Genomic DNA, 14,708 nt, shown 5'->3' on the forward strand with positions numbered 1-14,708 from the left:
CCTAAACAAAGAGCTCCCTGGCCCTGAGTGGAAAATATCTGGTTGCTTACATCTGACAGCTCCTTGACTGAGGGCGTAGGTGTGCAAGACACACAGACAACAGCCTCTTAGTTTGGAAGGAACTAGAGAGATTTTCTATCCAGCTCCCACTTCAAAACAAGTAGGGTTTTTCCTAATCCTCAGATGGATGTTGAGATGGAAAGAATATTCTTTTGGCATGAGGAAATGCAATTGCTAGTAGGCTCTAGACTAGTGTAGCTTTCTGTTTGCAATTCCAAAATGAAGGAATAGGTTGAGTCAGACATTCCCACTTTCCCTCTCCTTGTTCTACCTATAGCCTGGCAGCTGCCTCCCGTGGGTGGGTTCTGTGCTGTGCACTTTTCCTGAACAGTCTGTCTCTCATTCAGGTGAAGAGAAGGACTATACCATATGGCTGGCACACTCCACAGACCCTGAAGATTATGAAGATGGCTGCATTTTGGGCTATAAAGAACAGTTTCTGCGGCTACGCAAGTCATCCGTGTGTCAGAATGGTCGAGACTATGTTGTGACCAAGCAGCCCTCCATCTGCCTCTGTTCCCTGGAGGACTTTCTCTGGTATCGGCATTCCTCAGATTTCTCTATCTCCCCTTCCCTGTTGGAGGAGGTGAAAGACAGTTTTCTTATAGGCTAACAAATATTGAAATCCAACCGGGCACCGTGGCTCACACCTGTAATCCCAGCACTTTGGGAGGTCGAGGCAGGTGGATCACTTCAGGCCAGGAGTTCGAGGTCAGCTTGGCCAACATGGTGAAACTCTGTCTCTACAAAAAAAAAAAATTAGCTGGGTGTGGTGGCACATGCCTGTAATCCCAGCTGCTCAGGTGGCTGAGACACAAGAATCACTTGAACTTGGGAGGCAGAGGTTGCAGTGAGCCAAGATCGCGCCATTGCACTCCAGCCGGGGCGACAGAGCGAGACTCTTGTCCCAAAAGAAATTGAAACCCTTTTCTCCAAGAGTGGAGAACTGCTGCTTCTTATCAAGGAAACTGAGGCACAGAGAAAGGAAACCAAAATTGTTAATAATTAGATAATATAATCATATTAGACAGTTAATGGGCAGAACCAGCAACGAACCCCAGAAATCCTGAGTTGACAGTGGTGGGAAGGAGAGAAGTGATATAAGAAAGAAGAGAAGCCAGGCGTGGTGGCTCACGCCTGTAATCCCAGCACTGTGGGAGGCCGCGGCAGGCAGATCATGAGGTCAAGAGATCGAGACCATCCTGGCTAACATGGTGAAACCCCATCTCTACTAAAAAATACAAAAAACTAGCTGGGCGTGGTCGGGGGCTCCTGTAGTCCCAGCTGCTTGGGAGGCTGAGGCAGGAGAATGGCATGAACCCGGGAGGCAGAGCTTGCAGTGAGCCGAGATCACGCCACTGCACTCCAGCCTAGGGGACAGAGTGAGACTCTGTCTCAAAAAAAAAAAAAAGAAGAGAATAAAACAAAAATCTGTAGGAAATAAAGACAAAAACACCAAAAGAAGTGGTAGAGGAGCAAAGAGGAAATTGGACTTTAGAAAATAGCCTGAGGCCCGGCACGGTGGCTCATGCCTGTAATCCCAACACTTTGGGAGGCCAAGGAGGGTGGATTGCTTAAACTCAGGAGTTTGAGACCAGCTTGGGCAATATGACAAGACCCCATCTCAAACGAAAACAAAGAAAGAGAAAGAAAACTCCCTGACAGCATGAGCTCGGCAGGCGGACACTAGGTTTTGGATCCTCTGCAAGAATCAAGGCAGAGAGATGGTGGTTGGTCCTGAGACTAGAGGTGACATCAGTATAGTCATGGTCCCATTAAGGTTTAGAGGCCATCAAAGTGGACTCCCTAGAGTTCAGGACCATCCAGACTTAAGGATTAGTTACTTGGCTGGCATCGGGTTAGTTGATTATATAAGGGCATGAGTCCCTGGATAGCTTAAATGAGGTAATTTTGGGGCAAATAAGAGGAACTGCTTCACATCACAGATGATGATCTTATGAAACTTGTTACCTGTAAAAGATACTGACACAAGATAAAAGTAGATCCTAAAGGATTTGGACAAAGAAGGGAAGCAGATAGCAGCCCTGGCCCTGCATGTCATGTTCTCTCAAATCGCAGGTGACTGTAGAATATAGTTCTGACCAAAATGCAGGTCTGACCCAGTGTGGTTCCTCCTGCATGGCTCACACCTGTGTGTGGCATGATCAAGGGTCCTCCCTTCTCTGTTTCCGTAAGGATCACCTTTGGTGTTCCTGTAGGGTTGGAGGTCATTGATGAACCTGTAACACTCTAAAGGGTTCTCTCCTATCCTTGACTCCACATATGCCAGGCTCTTCACATGTGCTTCTGCTCTTCTCCAGCAATGCTGTGGTTCTTCAGACCTCCATGCCACTGCACATGATGCTTCCTCTGCCTGAAAAGTCTTTCCACAGTCCCTGCTTCACCCCCAAGTCTGGCGACTTCCCACTTAGCCTTTCATACTTAGCTCAGGTATCACCACTAGATGGGCTTTCCCTCATCTAGACCCCCAGAGTTCCCCTATTACAGCACTTACTGTGTTTTAACTACTATTTACAGGTTTGCTTCCACCATTAAGCCCCAAATTCCTTGGAAGCATATTCTATTCGATAATAATATAGTAATCATGATAGCAGCTAACATTTATTGAGCACTAACTCTATACTAGACACTGTCCTAAGCAATTTACATTTAACCTCACAACAGAGAGGATATGACTGTCATGCCTGTGGGAAGTGGCAGAGCTGGGATGTGAAACTGGCATCCCAACTCCAGAGCCCACATGTTTGGGAAGTGGGTCCTTTATGAGTGAGAAGGGTACTCACAAAAATCCAGAAATTTCTGACTGAATACCTAAAACTCTTACCCGAATTTCCTCCTGTTATTTGAAGGGTGATATCTTCAGCATATTTTGTTCTCCATACTCTCTCTCCTAAATACTTACCAGAAAAACCTTGAAATACAAGCAGCATCTATATATTCCCCAAATACTCATTGAATACCAGCTGTGTGCAGGCAATGAAAAGCGATAATGGAAAATTTGTTGCAAAACAGAAGGTGGCAAGTGCCATGGGGATTTAGAAAAGGAAGAGAATATTTCATGTAGAGCTGAAAGGAAGTGGGTCAAAGAAGGCCTTGTTGAGGAGGTGGTATGAGAGCTGAGCATTGACAAACGGTAGGATTTGTCCATGAGCATCTGGGAAGAAGCAGGTCATCAATGCCAGTGGACTACTGCAAGCAGAGACACCGACAGCATGATCAAGGAAGGGTGTTCTGGAAGATAGGCCATTGAGGAAGTCATAGTAGTCATGATAAAGAAGTAAGTAGGGTCCAGAAGGAGGATCCTCAGGCTAAATTTTCTACTGAGGGAAGGAAGGTAATGTCATGGACAAATATGGAAATGATAAGGAGAGTCTGTCACAAAGGAGAAAACATGATGTATTTTGAACGTCTTATTTCTTTGAGGTTTTGTCAGCGTATTTAGGTGGTAATATCCAGCATGTATTTGAAATACAGGATTAGAACTAAAGAGAGGTAAAACCTGGAAGTTTTAGTTGCAACCAAAAATAGTTGTGATCACTAAGGGAGAGCAGGTAGAGAAAAAGTAAGAGAATGCATTATACCTCCCCCCGCCCCCGGCAGAAGACTACATTTATGGGTTAGGAAGAAAGAAGAGCAGGCAGTGGCAGGGGCAGCAGAGGGCAGAGAAACAGATGAGTGCAGCTTTGCCAGTGCCAAGGTGGGCAGGGGCACAACAGTGTGTTCGATGCTGCAGAATGGGTGGTCTGGGGGAATGAGACCAGAGAGGGCTCCACTGAATTTGATGATTGTTGAGCTTTGGGGACATTGCAAACACTTACTTTCTTTTTTTTTTTTTCTTTTTTTCTTTTTTTCTTTTTTTTTTGAGATGGAGTCTCGTGCTGTCGCCCAGGCTGGAATGCAGTGGCGTGTTCTCGGCTCACCGCAACCTCCTCCTCCCAGGTTCAAGCAATTCTCCTGCCTCAGCCTCCCGAGTAACTGAGATTACAGGCGCACACCACTGCACCCAGCTAATTTTTTATATTTCTAGTAGAGACGGGGTTTCACCATGTTGGCCAGGCTGGTCTTGAACTCCTGACTTCAGGTAATCTGCCTGCCTCGGCCTCCTAAGTGCTAGGATTATAGGCATGAGCCACCATACCTGGACCAGACACTTATTTTCAAAGTTGCAGAAGGGGTCAAAGCCAAAATGCATGGAAGGAAAAATAAATGAGTAAAATAGGACAAGTAAAGAAATACTCTTTCGAGAAATGTGGGTAGTAAGGGAGAGGTGGGTTAAGGAAGTAATTTCTAAGGTCAAGACATGCAGGCTAAGGAGATGCTGCCAGCTGAGTGGGAGAGATTGATTGTTCTCCTCATACTCAGGGAAGCAAGGCCCCAGGGCAGGTCAGAGGAGGGGAACCAAGGATGCTCATGGAGTCAGCCCTGGAGATTGTCAGCAGACGTTGTTTCTTTGGGGAAAGCAGGAAAAGGAGAGCAGTGGGTGGCACTCTGGAGAGACAGGGTGGAATGGAGGACAGAAAAAGGTGTTCACATGGAAGGCAAAGACTATCTAAGAAGCTAAAGGAACAGAAGTGGGGAAGACAGAAAAATTTGCTGTGTACCACAAGGGCAACATAATAATGACATTTGGAGGTAAAGAATTACTGGCTGGGTGCAGTGACTCATGCCTGTAATCGCAATACTTTGGGAGGCTGAGGCAGGTGGATCTCTTGAGCTCAGGAGTTTGAGATCAGGCTGGGCAATATGGCAAAACCCTGACTCTACAGAAAATACAAAAATTAGCCAGGCACAGTGGTTCACACCTGTAATGCCAGCACTTTGGGAGGCCGAGGTGGACCGATCACTTGAGCCCAGTAGTTCAAAACAAGCCTGAGCAATGCATCAAGACCTCATCTTCACAAAAAATTAGATGAGCATGGTGGTGTATGCATGTGGTTCCAGCTTCTTGGGAGCCTGAAGCGGAAAGATCACTTGAACCCAGGTGGTTGAAGCTACCGTGTTCATGCTGCTGTACTCCAGCCTGGGCAACAGAGCAAGACCGTGTCTCAAAAAAAAAAGAGCGGGGGGGAAGAAAAGAAAAGAATTGCCAAGTATCCCCGAGTTGAGAGCTGCTGCTGATGCTGAGGTTTCTTTGTGAGTCCCACCCCTCTGCAGACTGCATTAGTCCCCTCCCTGCGCCTGAGCTGCCTGCAGTGCACAGCCTCGGGGCCCTTGCTAGTCCTACCCCACCATGCCTGACCCATAAGCTTCTTTTCCTCAATAAAGCCCTCTCTGGCCAGGCACAGTGGCTCACGCCTGTAATCCCAGCTCTTTGGGAGGCCAAGGCGGGCGTATCACAAGGTCAGGAGTTCGAGACCAGCCTGACCAACATGGTGAAACTCTATCTCTACTAAAAATTTAAAAATTAGCCAGGCATGGTGGCACACACCTGTAATCCCAGCTACTCAGAAGGCTGAGGCAGGAGAGTCACTTGAACCTGGGAGGCAGAGGTTGCAGTGAGCCAAGAATACACCACTACACTCCAGCCTAGGCAAGAGAGCAAGACTCCATCTCAAAAAAAAAAAAAAAAAAAAAAAAGGCCTTCTCCATATCTGTTTTCCTAAATCGACCTCCTTCAGAGGTGTCACAGGCCTTCCTGAGCTACTTTCTAACAACCCAAGACTGGAATGTTAACCATCCACTGCCCACATAACCCTTCATTGCTAGTCACTTACTATCTTCCAGCTGCTTTGAAAGGTACTTTATTTGCTGACTCTTGCAGTGATTTTGGCTACTACCGTCCAGAAAATGACTCCAAGTGTGTGGAGCAGCCAGAACTGAAGGGCCATGACCTGGAGTTTTGTCTGTACGGAAGAGAAGAACACCTAACAACAAATGGGTGAGGTGGCCTTTTCTCCCTTGTCATGATGGATGAGGTGTTCTTGTTCAGAGTGAAAGCTGCTTCTCTCCACACTGAGATCCAAGCCCTACTTTAGAGCACTATTTTTGGAGGGGTTGGGGAGGGGCAGGATGTGAAGGCCTCCCTCGAGGGTCAACTACAGGAGGTGAGCCATGGGTGCTTGGTGTCAGAGGACTCAACCCCACCAACACCACGAGGCAGAGGGCAGGAGAACAAGCTCGGCCAGATCCTGCACCCCTGCCTCCCGCCCACCGCCCCCAGGAAGGGAGGAGAGGCGAGGGACCCCCAGGCAGAACGATAGAAGCGTCCCATCCACCATGAATGTCCATCACTCGCCTGCCACAGTTTAGGCACGGCCAGGCAGAGCTCTGTCTGATAGGACTTTCTTTGGTGATGGAAGTGTTCTGTAATTTGCTGTGCCCAATATGATAGTCACTAGCCACACGTAGCTGTGGACACTAGTGTAACGGAGGAACTGAAATTTTCATTTTAATCAATTTTAATTTAAGTAGCCACCATATTGGACAGTGCTGCTCTAGAGGGGCCTCATTACCTCCCTCCCCTGATAATTCCCCTCTCCCATTTTGGACCACTTGTTAATGACCTTTTTCCAGGTCACATTTCTTTGGCACAGTCTCTTAGGTAGAAAGAACAGGCATGTTTCTGACAGCAGGGGACTGAGATGCTTAGTTTGCTTAAGAGGCCTGAAACTACACAAAATACCCCCAAAACATCCCTGTGGACATCCCCCCAGACCTGAAAGATGATATAAGGATGGGAAGGTTTTTGGCAGCTTTTCAAATCTTGTTTCCAAGAAGTAGGCAGGGACCCAGGAATACATCCTTATCTTCTGTTACCAAATAATCTTCTCTGCCTGGTAGGTACCGGAAAATTCCAGGGGACAAATGCCAGGGTGGGGTGAATCCAGTTAGAGAAGTAAAAGATTTGAAAAAGAAATGCACAAGCAACTTTTTGAGTCCGGAAAAACAGGTATGTTAAAATAGGTCTAGTTTTCAGGTACAAATGGGATTTTGTGTTCTGCCAAGAAATATCAAAGTTAAAACATCAAGAGTTTTGTTACTGATACAAAGTGGTCAAACTACTTCTGTCAGGCTTCCCTTTGCACAGGAAGCTGTTAGCATGAAGCATGGGTCACATAACCCAGTGATAAGCTCACCCTACTGAAAGCTCCTTTTTTATTGAGGATGGGGGGATGATATTCTGTAAAGCTGTAAAATTCTTAAAATCATACAGTTGTGGAAATTTCTGAGGCTGAGAGTCATTTAGGAAAATTCAAAAAGGTTGTCTATGGGCTGGGTACAGTGGTTCACACCTGTAATCCTAGCACTTTGGAAGTCCAAGGCAGGTGGATCACTGAGGTCAGGAGTTCAAGACCAGCCTGTCAAACATGGTGAAACCCTGTCTCTACTAAAAATACAAAAATTAAAATTACAAAAATTAGCTGGGGTTGGTGGTGTGCACCTGTAGTCCCAGTTACTCCGGAGGCTGAGGCAGGAGAATCGTGTGAACCTGGGAGGTGGAGGTTGCAGTGAGCCGAGATCGTGCCACTACACTCCAGCCTGGGCAACAGAGCAAGACTCCGTAACAAAAAAAGAAAAGGTTGTCTGTGAAGGGCCATGACCTGGAGTTGTGCATGTGTGGAAGAGAAGAGCACTGGGCAATAGGTAGGGTGGATCTTTGACCAAGTCATGTTAAGTATGTTCAAAGTTGCCGGGCGCGGTGGCTCACGCCTGTAATCCCAGCACTTTGGGAGGCCGAGGCGGGCGGATCACAAGGTCAGAAGATCGAGACCACGGTGAAACCCCGTCTCTACTAAAAATACAAAAAATTAGCCGGGCACGGTTGTGGGCGCCTGTAGTCCCAGCTACTCGGGAGGCTGAGGCAGGAGAATGGCGTGAACCCGGGAGGCGGAGCTTGCAGTGAGCCGAGATCGCGCCACTGCACTCCAGCCTGGGCGACAGAGCGAGACTCCGTCTCAAAAAAAAAAAAAAAAAAAAAAAAAAAAGTATGTTCAAAGTGAAAATTTGAGCTATGGTAATGAGCAGGTTTTGATTTAGAAGCAAGTTATCTGTTGGGCGTGGTGGCTCACAGCTGTATAGTCCCAGCACTTTGGGAGGCTGAGTTGGGCAGATCAGTTGAGGCTAGAAGTTTGAGACCAGCCTGGACAACATGGAGAAACTCCCGTCTTTACAAAAAACAAAAATTAGCCAGATGTGGTGGTGCATGCCTGTAGTCCCAGCTATTCAGGAGGCTGAGGCGAGAGAATCGCCTGAGCCTGGGAGGTCAAGGCTTCAGTGAGCCGTGATTATACCGCTGCACTCCAGCCTGGGTGACAGAGTGAGATCCTGTCTCAATTAAAAAAAAAAAAAAAAAGGTCATGAGGCTGCGTCCAAATCTGTAGCACTGAACTACCTGTAGAATTGGAGATGTGTAAAGAGGAAACCTCTTGATAATGAAGCACTAGACCAACAGCATGACTTCAGATGCTAAACAGCAGGCCTGTTTCCCAATTCGTAATAGAGGAGGTCAAGCTGGACCACCTGCAGTTCCTCCTCTCTGTTGTTCTAAGGGATGAAGGACTGACAAGGGGTGGGATTAAGGACATGATGGGAGAGGAGTGTGTGGGTGCGTGTATTGGTAAGGGGGCGAGTTCCTCCCTCTGTGCACCCTTGTCCTGGGTTCCTGGTGACTTTCCTCAGTGTTCGTGTGTGTGATTGCACAGGACTCCCGCCCACAGGGACACAGCTTGTCCCAGAATCCAGCTCCGCCTCCTCTGGGATACATTGAAAACACACACTCCCTATTTCCCACCCAGAAGCAGGTAGGTCACACGCAAACAATGATATAATAAGGCTTATTTGTAACAAGATATCAAAATTAAGTAAAAAAATAAATCTTGGTGTCATATAATGGCCTGCCTGGTTCTTCTGACACAGCTTCTTCCCAGATAATGACCCTGTTCTCTAGGCATTCGGCCCACTGTTATAGTAGTCTCCCTTTCCTGCTCCACCCTTAAGCCTCAAGACTTGTGAACAGTGGTGCTGTGGAGCAGTCATACTTGATCTAGGCAGTTGCCAAGGCTTCCAGGGTAACTTTGACATTTAAGGCACTGAATTTGAAGGTTCAAGGCAGTTGGAGCTAAGATGACCCTCTGCCAGCTATAATATTCTCCTGGTAACATTGAGATGGTTCATCTTGGGGAGCTGGAAAAGAGCCATCCGTAAGCACATCAGGACTGCAGATCATTCACAAGGAGATGAGGGGAATGAGTGGCTGCTTTGACCTCAGTCCTAGGATATGCATGCCTAAAACTTTTGTGTTTGTGCTTTAATTTCTCAAGAATTCCAAGTCAAATTCTGTTCCAATTATCCTGGCCATCGTGGGATTGATGCTGGTCACAGTCATAGCAGGAGTGCTCATTGTGAAGAAATATGTCTGTGGGGGAAGGTAAGGAACACAGAAGTCAATCCAAGGTACTGAGTTCAAGCCAGAAGGCTAGTCTAGGGCATGTGGCTGAGTCTGCTCTTGGCAAAAACTAGGTACTTGCAGTACTGTTCCTGAAAAATCAGGCCCAAATCTTCTCATGTCTTACATTTTTCCTATGTTGACCATGGACTGTGTTTTCTGTGTCTGATGTGTTCCTGAGTGTATAAAACTGAGAAAGTCCACAGTCCTGTAAGAAACGCACCCCTGTGTGCCACCCGAGTGTTAAGGAGGTTTCTGTTCACAGGTTCCTGGTGCATCGATACTCTGTGCTGCAGCAGCATGCAGAGGCCAATGGCATGGATGGTGTGGATGCTTTGGACACAGCCTCCCACACTAATAAAAGTGGTTATCATGACGACTCAGATGAGGTGAGGCTATTTCTTCTTGAATGGTAGTACCCCACCCCACCCCCCACCCCCGCAAAAAAAAAATACAAGAAAAAAAAATTTGTCTTCTGTTCGTGATCAAGATATGCCAGGGCCAAGGCAACTTAATGACTATAATATTTGGCAAGCCCAAAAACTAGGTGATTGCTTTTGAAATAGGAGTGTTGTGGTCTGTTGGTAATATGGTGCATGTCTTTTTCAGGACCTCTTGGAATAGCTCTTCAGAGGAGCTGGACCCAGCGTGAATGGTGGAACCACAGTACCTCTTACACTCCCTGTGGCTCCAACTTCGGGAAATAAATTTCCCATTGCGAGGGACCCAGCTCTGTTTCTGCTGCTTCCATCAAAGCCAAAAGGACCTACATTAAAGAAATGCAGGGTGGGGGTGGGGAACCCTGAGCACTTTTTTACAATTGGCTCTGAGAAGAAGGGGGACATTTTAAATTCTTTAACTTCTTATTTCTTGTCCTGTCTCTTTGCAAAGTATGGGCTTTTGTTTTTTGTTTTTTAAGGGAAATGAAATGGAAGTCGAAGGGACCTTTTCACTAACCTCACTTCTGTGTGTTCTGCATGGCGCCTGCCCCAGGGCATCTGCCAACTCCAGCATCAGCTCTCACAGTGTACTTGGTACCATCCCTGGGCTCTGCTGGCGAGACGAAGCAGCTGTAGAGATGAAAACAGGCTGCAGAGGCTGGCACAGCCTGGCCAGCTTTTCTCCATCTGGGGACAGTCCTATTCCAAGAACACTGCACACCAGCTCCTCACACAGATCCCACTTCCTTTTTTTGTGTTTTTCAGAGACCACAGACCACAGTGATTTTTTTTCCCCTGTTTAATTAGGCAATACCTTTGTTAATTGCCCTTTGACAACTAAGTTAAACATGTGCTTCCCACACGGTAAATCAGGAAAACTTACAGAGCAATATTTTTAACTTGGGGCAGGAAGAAGGGAGCAGCAGAGAATTGACTAGATTTAGCACCTATTAAAAGAGAAACTCTTGCTTCTTCTGAGATCTTTCAAGCTGTGCTTTGTGTGTGTGCCAGTGGACTTACTCAAGGACAGGTACAGACTTAGCTGGAAGTCTGCCCAGGCTGAATGATCTCTTCCCTAGAGTTGATTGTCGGGTACACAGTGTGGCCCCCCCGAAGACGGAACCTCACAGTCTTCCATGTTCCCTTTTTAACTGTCATGTGGCTCATTGCTGAATCATGTCAATGGCTGCCTCTCTGCTGCTTCTTAGGTTGCTGTTGTACATGGAACCAGGACTAGAGATTTTTTCAGATGTATAGACTTAAAAAATTAGAATTTCATTACCAGGCTCTCCTTCTCACCACTTTTTTCTGGCCTCACCAAGTAATTTGTTGATACGAAAATTTTGGAGGAACCAGTTGAAAACACACTTCCAGTCTAGATGATGCTTTGTGTGATACATTAATTTCTTATTTTGAATTGAAAAAAGTTTTCCATTTGATACTTCTCTAAATTAAATAAATTATAGAATGTTGTTGGGTGAATTTTGGGGTGCCCATATAGTAATGGAAAGCTGCAATAATTCGTTTTAATACAGCTTGAATATTTGCTATATAGGAATATAGTATGGAAAGTTTTTGGTCTTACTGTAGCTACTGTGCGGGTCACAGTTTCTCCCAGCGATTATGATTGGGACATTCTTTGGTAGATACCATTTGCTACTAGTTTATTTTGTGGCTAGAAAGTCAGGTTTTTTGGGGTTTTTTTTTTAAGTGCCAAATTAACTTTCATCAGAATGTGAGCAGATGGCTAAGTTCTCTCCTCCCCAGAATGGATTAACAGCTGCGTGGAAAGTGGGGGAGAGAGTGGATGGAGACTTTTAGAGACATTGAAACTGCAGTAGAATTAAATGAGTCAGGGAGCTTCCGTTAGAAAATAAAGTTAAGGCAGTTGTTGCGAAGATAATTAATATGGTTAGGGCTGGAGTGCACTGGTCTTTTTGCTCATTCATTTTGCATGGTTTTAAAATTAAAAATAATTCCAAAGATACGCCAGCTCACAAATGAAAGCGTCACCCTCTGTCCTACCCTCCCTCCTGCCCAAAGTGGATTTGGTGCCCATAAAAGAACTGTTTACACCACTTACCTTTCTCCCAGCATGTACTCACTGTGGGTAGATGCACCAATACATGGTAATCCTCTTACTCATTTTAAGACTTAAGAAACTTAATATTCTTCTCTAACCCATATACGATTACCAGTGGAGCTAGCCATTGGTAATGGCTATTATAAGCTCTTCGCTTATGATGATATCTGGGATTTCTGTGGAACTTAGCAAATTTTCAGAGCACCTTCACTCGCATAATGTCATTTGAACCTCACAATGTTCTTGGGATGGAGTCAGTTGTTCAGGGTTCCCGTGTGTGTGATAAGCAGTGCTGGCTGGCTGTCTTCAGGACTCTTGGAAATCTTTATGCATTTGAGTGCTGACCACTTTGAGCAGGGCAGCCTTCATGTAGATGACTTGCTGTTCTTTATGACAGGGATCAGTGGCATTTGTTTCCGAGCAGTATTTAGCACCTTTTTGCCACCTTGGTGAACAGAAAATTGTATTTTCCTGTCTTTCATGGCTGAAAACAAAAGTAATGGGAATTATGTGTTTGCAGAAACTGCCCTTCCCCTCACTGAGGGTCACTGCTCAAGAGTGCAGAAGTGGACTCTCCACTGAGGGGTCTCCCTCCCCACCCTGGTTTCCACCCCAGGCTGGCTAGCTCCATTGGTTTGAAGACTGACAGCCAGCCTGACTCATTCTCATTATTGGCTAGTTAGCTTTCTTTATCAACCTGCTCACTCACAAGTGTATGTCCTCAGCCAGAGAGTAAGACAGCCCAAATCCGTTACAGCTTTAAAAAACAAAAAAACATTTCTAATTTGCCCTACTCATGTTAGGAACATTGTCTTTGAAGGTAAAACATAGTGTATCATTGTGTAAACTCCCAGGCTTGATGTAGCAGAAGAGATCATTTCTGGAGGCTTCAGCAGTGGAATTTAGCATTATAAGAGAGATTGAACATACCAGTCCAAAGTGGTCCGAGTTCTTAAATCCAGGTAGGGAACTCACTCTTCTTTCTGCTCTGGGCCTAAGGGGGCATTGGGCTCTAGTGAGACCACAGCCCAGGCTGGTCTCTCCTGTAGGCTGTTAATTCAACGGCAACTCTATTTCAAAGAATAAAAGCCTTTGAAGAGTTGCGGCAGTTCTGGGGGTGGGCTCGGGGGGGTCCATAGATCAGCTGTAACTGGAACTTGGAATCGGTGTCTGCCTCTGAATGGACTTCCCACCTCCTCTCTCTTGCTCTGAGGCTTGCCTCTGGGCCTCTCCATGCCCAAGCTGCCTTTCATCCCTGACAGGCTGGTAATGTGCTGACCGCCTCCAGCTCCTGCCTCGAGTCTGTAAACCAGAGCTGGTTCTCTCATGACCTTCGTCAGGATACCAGGATACGGAGAGGAGCCCAGGGCCATCCACACCCACCCTAGGATAACAGGACTGGCCTGGCATTAGTCATTATTTAGTTTCCAGGCCAACCATCCAGGTAGAGATTCCCTTTCCTTTGAGCAGCGCTCTCAAGAGCTCCGTGCCTGTCCACAATGACCTAGAGTGCATCCTGCTCACTGTCAGTGTAGCCCCTCGCCCCTATATTCGTCCAGGATACTTGGAACTGCTAAAATAGGAAAGGGTTCGGCTTTCAACTTTGCTGCCATCTTCCCTGAAGCAGGAAAATGAACATGGACTTAAATGTCCTTTGAAAAAAACCAAAGTTTTAAGATTTGCTGTGTGATGAAGTGACAGGGAGGGCCAGAGTCAGCAGGTGCCAGACTTTCTGTTCCATCTGCCACGGGTTTGTCCAGCTCAGGTAGCTCTAGGAGCACCATCCTGCCCTAGCAGAGCCCAGGCCTTCCCCTCATGAAGCATCATTGAAATAGCAGGAGCATGTTGATTTCTTGGTTAGGTTGCATTACAATAACAAGAGTCAGAAAATTAATTCGAAACAACTTGCAGTATGCATTTCTTCACACCAGTACATTCTTAAGTGTACTTGTTTATAAGGAATAACGAACTAATCTGTACCTTTATATATATGTGTGTGTACATATATACATATATAAACTGTATAGTGTACATGGTAATGATTTATTGCTATGCCCCAGATCCTTAATGTAGTTCTCATCCTCCGCATGCCCTCAGCCACAAGTGGGTGACTGACTGTTCCCTGATGATTTGGCCCACCTCCTGTGTTTGGACCTCTAGGGAGGAGGTTTTGGTTATATTCTCCTTTTCCTTGTGCACAGAAATGCTCAGGGTCCCCATGTGCCTGTTGTTCAACCCTCTCTCTTGTTCCCTTTCTGAGCATGTGGTCCTTCCCCAAGCTGTGGGACAGCTGCCTTCCTACGAAAGTGTAAAGCAGTATTAAGATCATTACTGCATGTGCCCTAAAAACCCAAGTTTTCTATTCCCTTGGGACAGAAAATTGCATGTGAGGTGGGATAATCGAGTTTCAGTGACCCACATCACTTACACATTAAAGCCAGGCCCCATAATAAAATTCCACAAAATGGAAATAAAACTCAAATTTCTTTAGCATTGTGTAAATAAATCTGAATGTGTTTAACTTTGTACTGGTAATTTTCTGTATATTTGGAATATTTGGGTTAAAAATAAAACAGACTGGACTTTGTTACCTAACCTACTGAAATGACTAAGTTACAGTTTGTTAATATGATACATTTTCCAGTTTTCTAGCTTCAGAATCAGACTCTAGCAATCAGAGAACAGGCCAGTTAAAGAGCCAGGACTGTACATTTATAGC

At 45.9% G+C, this 14,708-nt stretch overlaps 1 protein-coding gene across 11 annotated transcripts in view; it reads left to right on the forward strand.

Annotated features, from left to right (window-relative positions):
- The window catches only part of SORT1 (sortilin 1), an 86,525-nt gene extending 75,137 nt beyond the window's left edge, over nucleotides 1–11,388 (forward strand). For 6 of the 11 annotated variants that reach the window (XM_015147690.3, XM_077951921.1, XM_015147676.3 and 3 more), the window contains 6 exons: nucleotides 408–597; nucleotides 5,843–5,959; nucleotides 6,862–6,970; nucleotides 9,342–9,448; nucleotides 9,732–9,855; nucleotides 10,076–11,388. In XM_015147690.3, the coding sequence (XP_015003176.1) occupies nucleotides 408–597; nucleotides 5,843–5,959; nucleotides 6,862–6,970; nucleotides 9,342–9,448; nucleotides 9,732–9,855; nucleotides 10,076–10,090 (662 nt within the window). In that variant the 3' untranslated portion in view covers nucleotides 10,091–11,388. Of the gene's footprint in view, nucleotides 1–407; nucleotides 598–5,842; nucleotides 5,960–6,861; nucleotides 6,971–8,723; nucleotides 8,823–9,341; nucleotides 9,449–9,731; nucleotides 9,856–10,075 lie in introns of all 11 variants that reach the window. The other 5 variants (XM_077951899.1, XM_077951902.1, XM_077951878.1 and 2 more) reach the window with 1 other exon arrangement.
- The last annotated feature ends 3,320 nt before the right edge of the window (nucleotides 11,389–14,708 follow it).

This window comes from Macaca mulatta, chromosome 1, assembly GCF_049350105.2.
Source record: "Macaca mulatta isolate MMU2019108-1 chromosome 1, T2T-MMU8v2.0, whole genome shotgun sequence".
NCBI classification, from domain to species: domain Eukaryota; kingdom Metazoa; phylum Chordata; class Mammalia; order Primates; family Cercopithecidae; genus Macaca; species Macaca mulatta.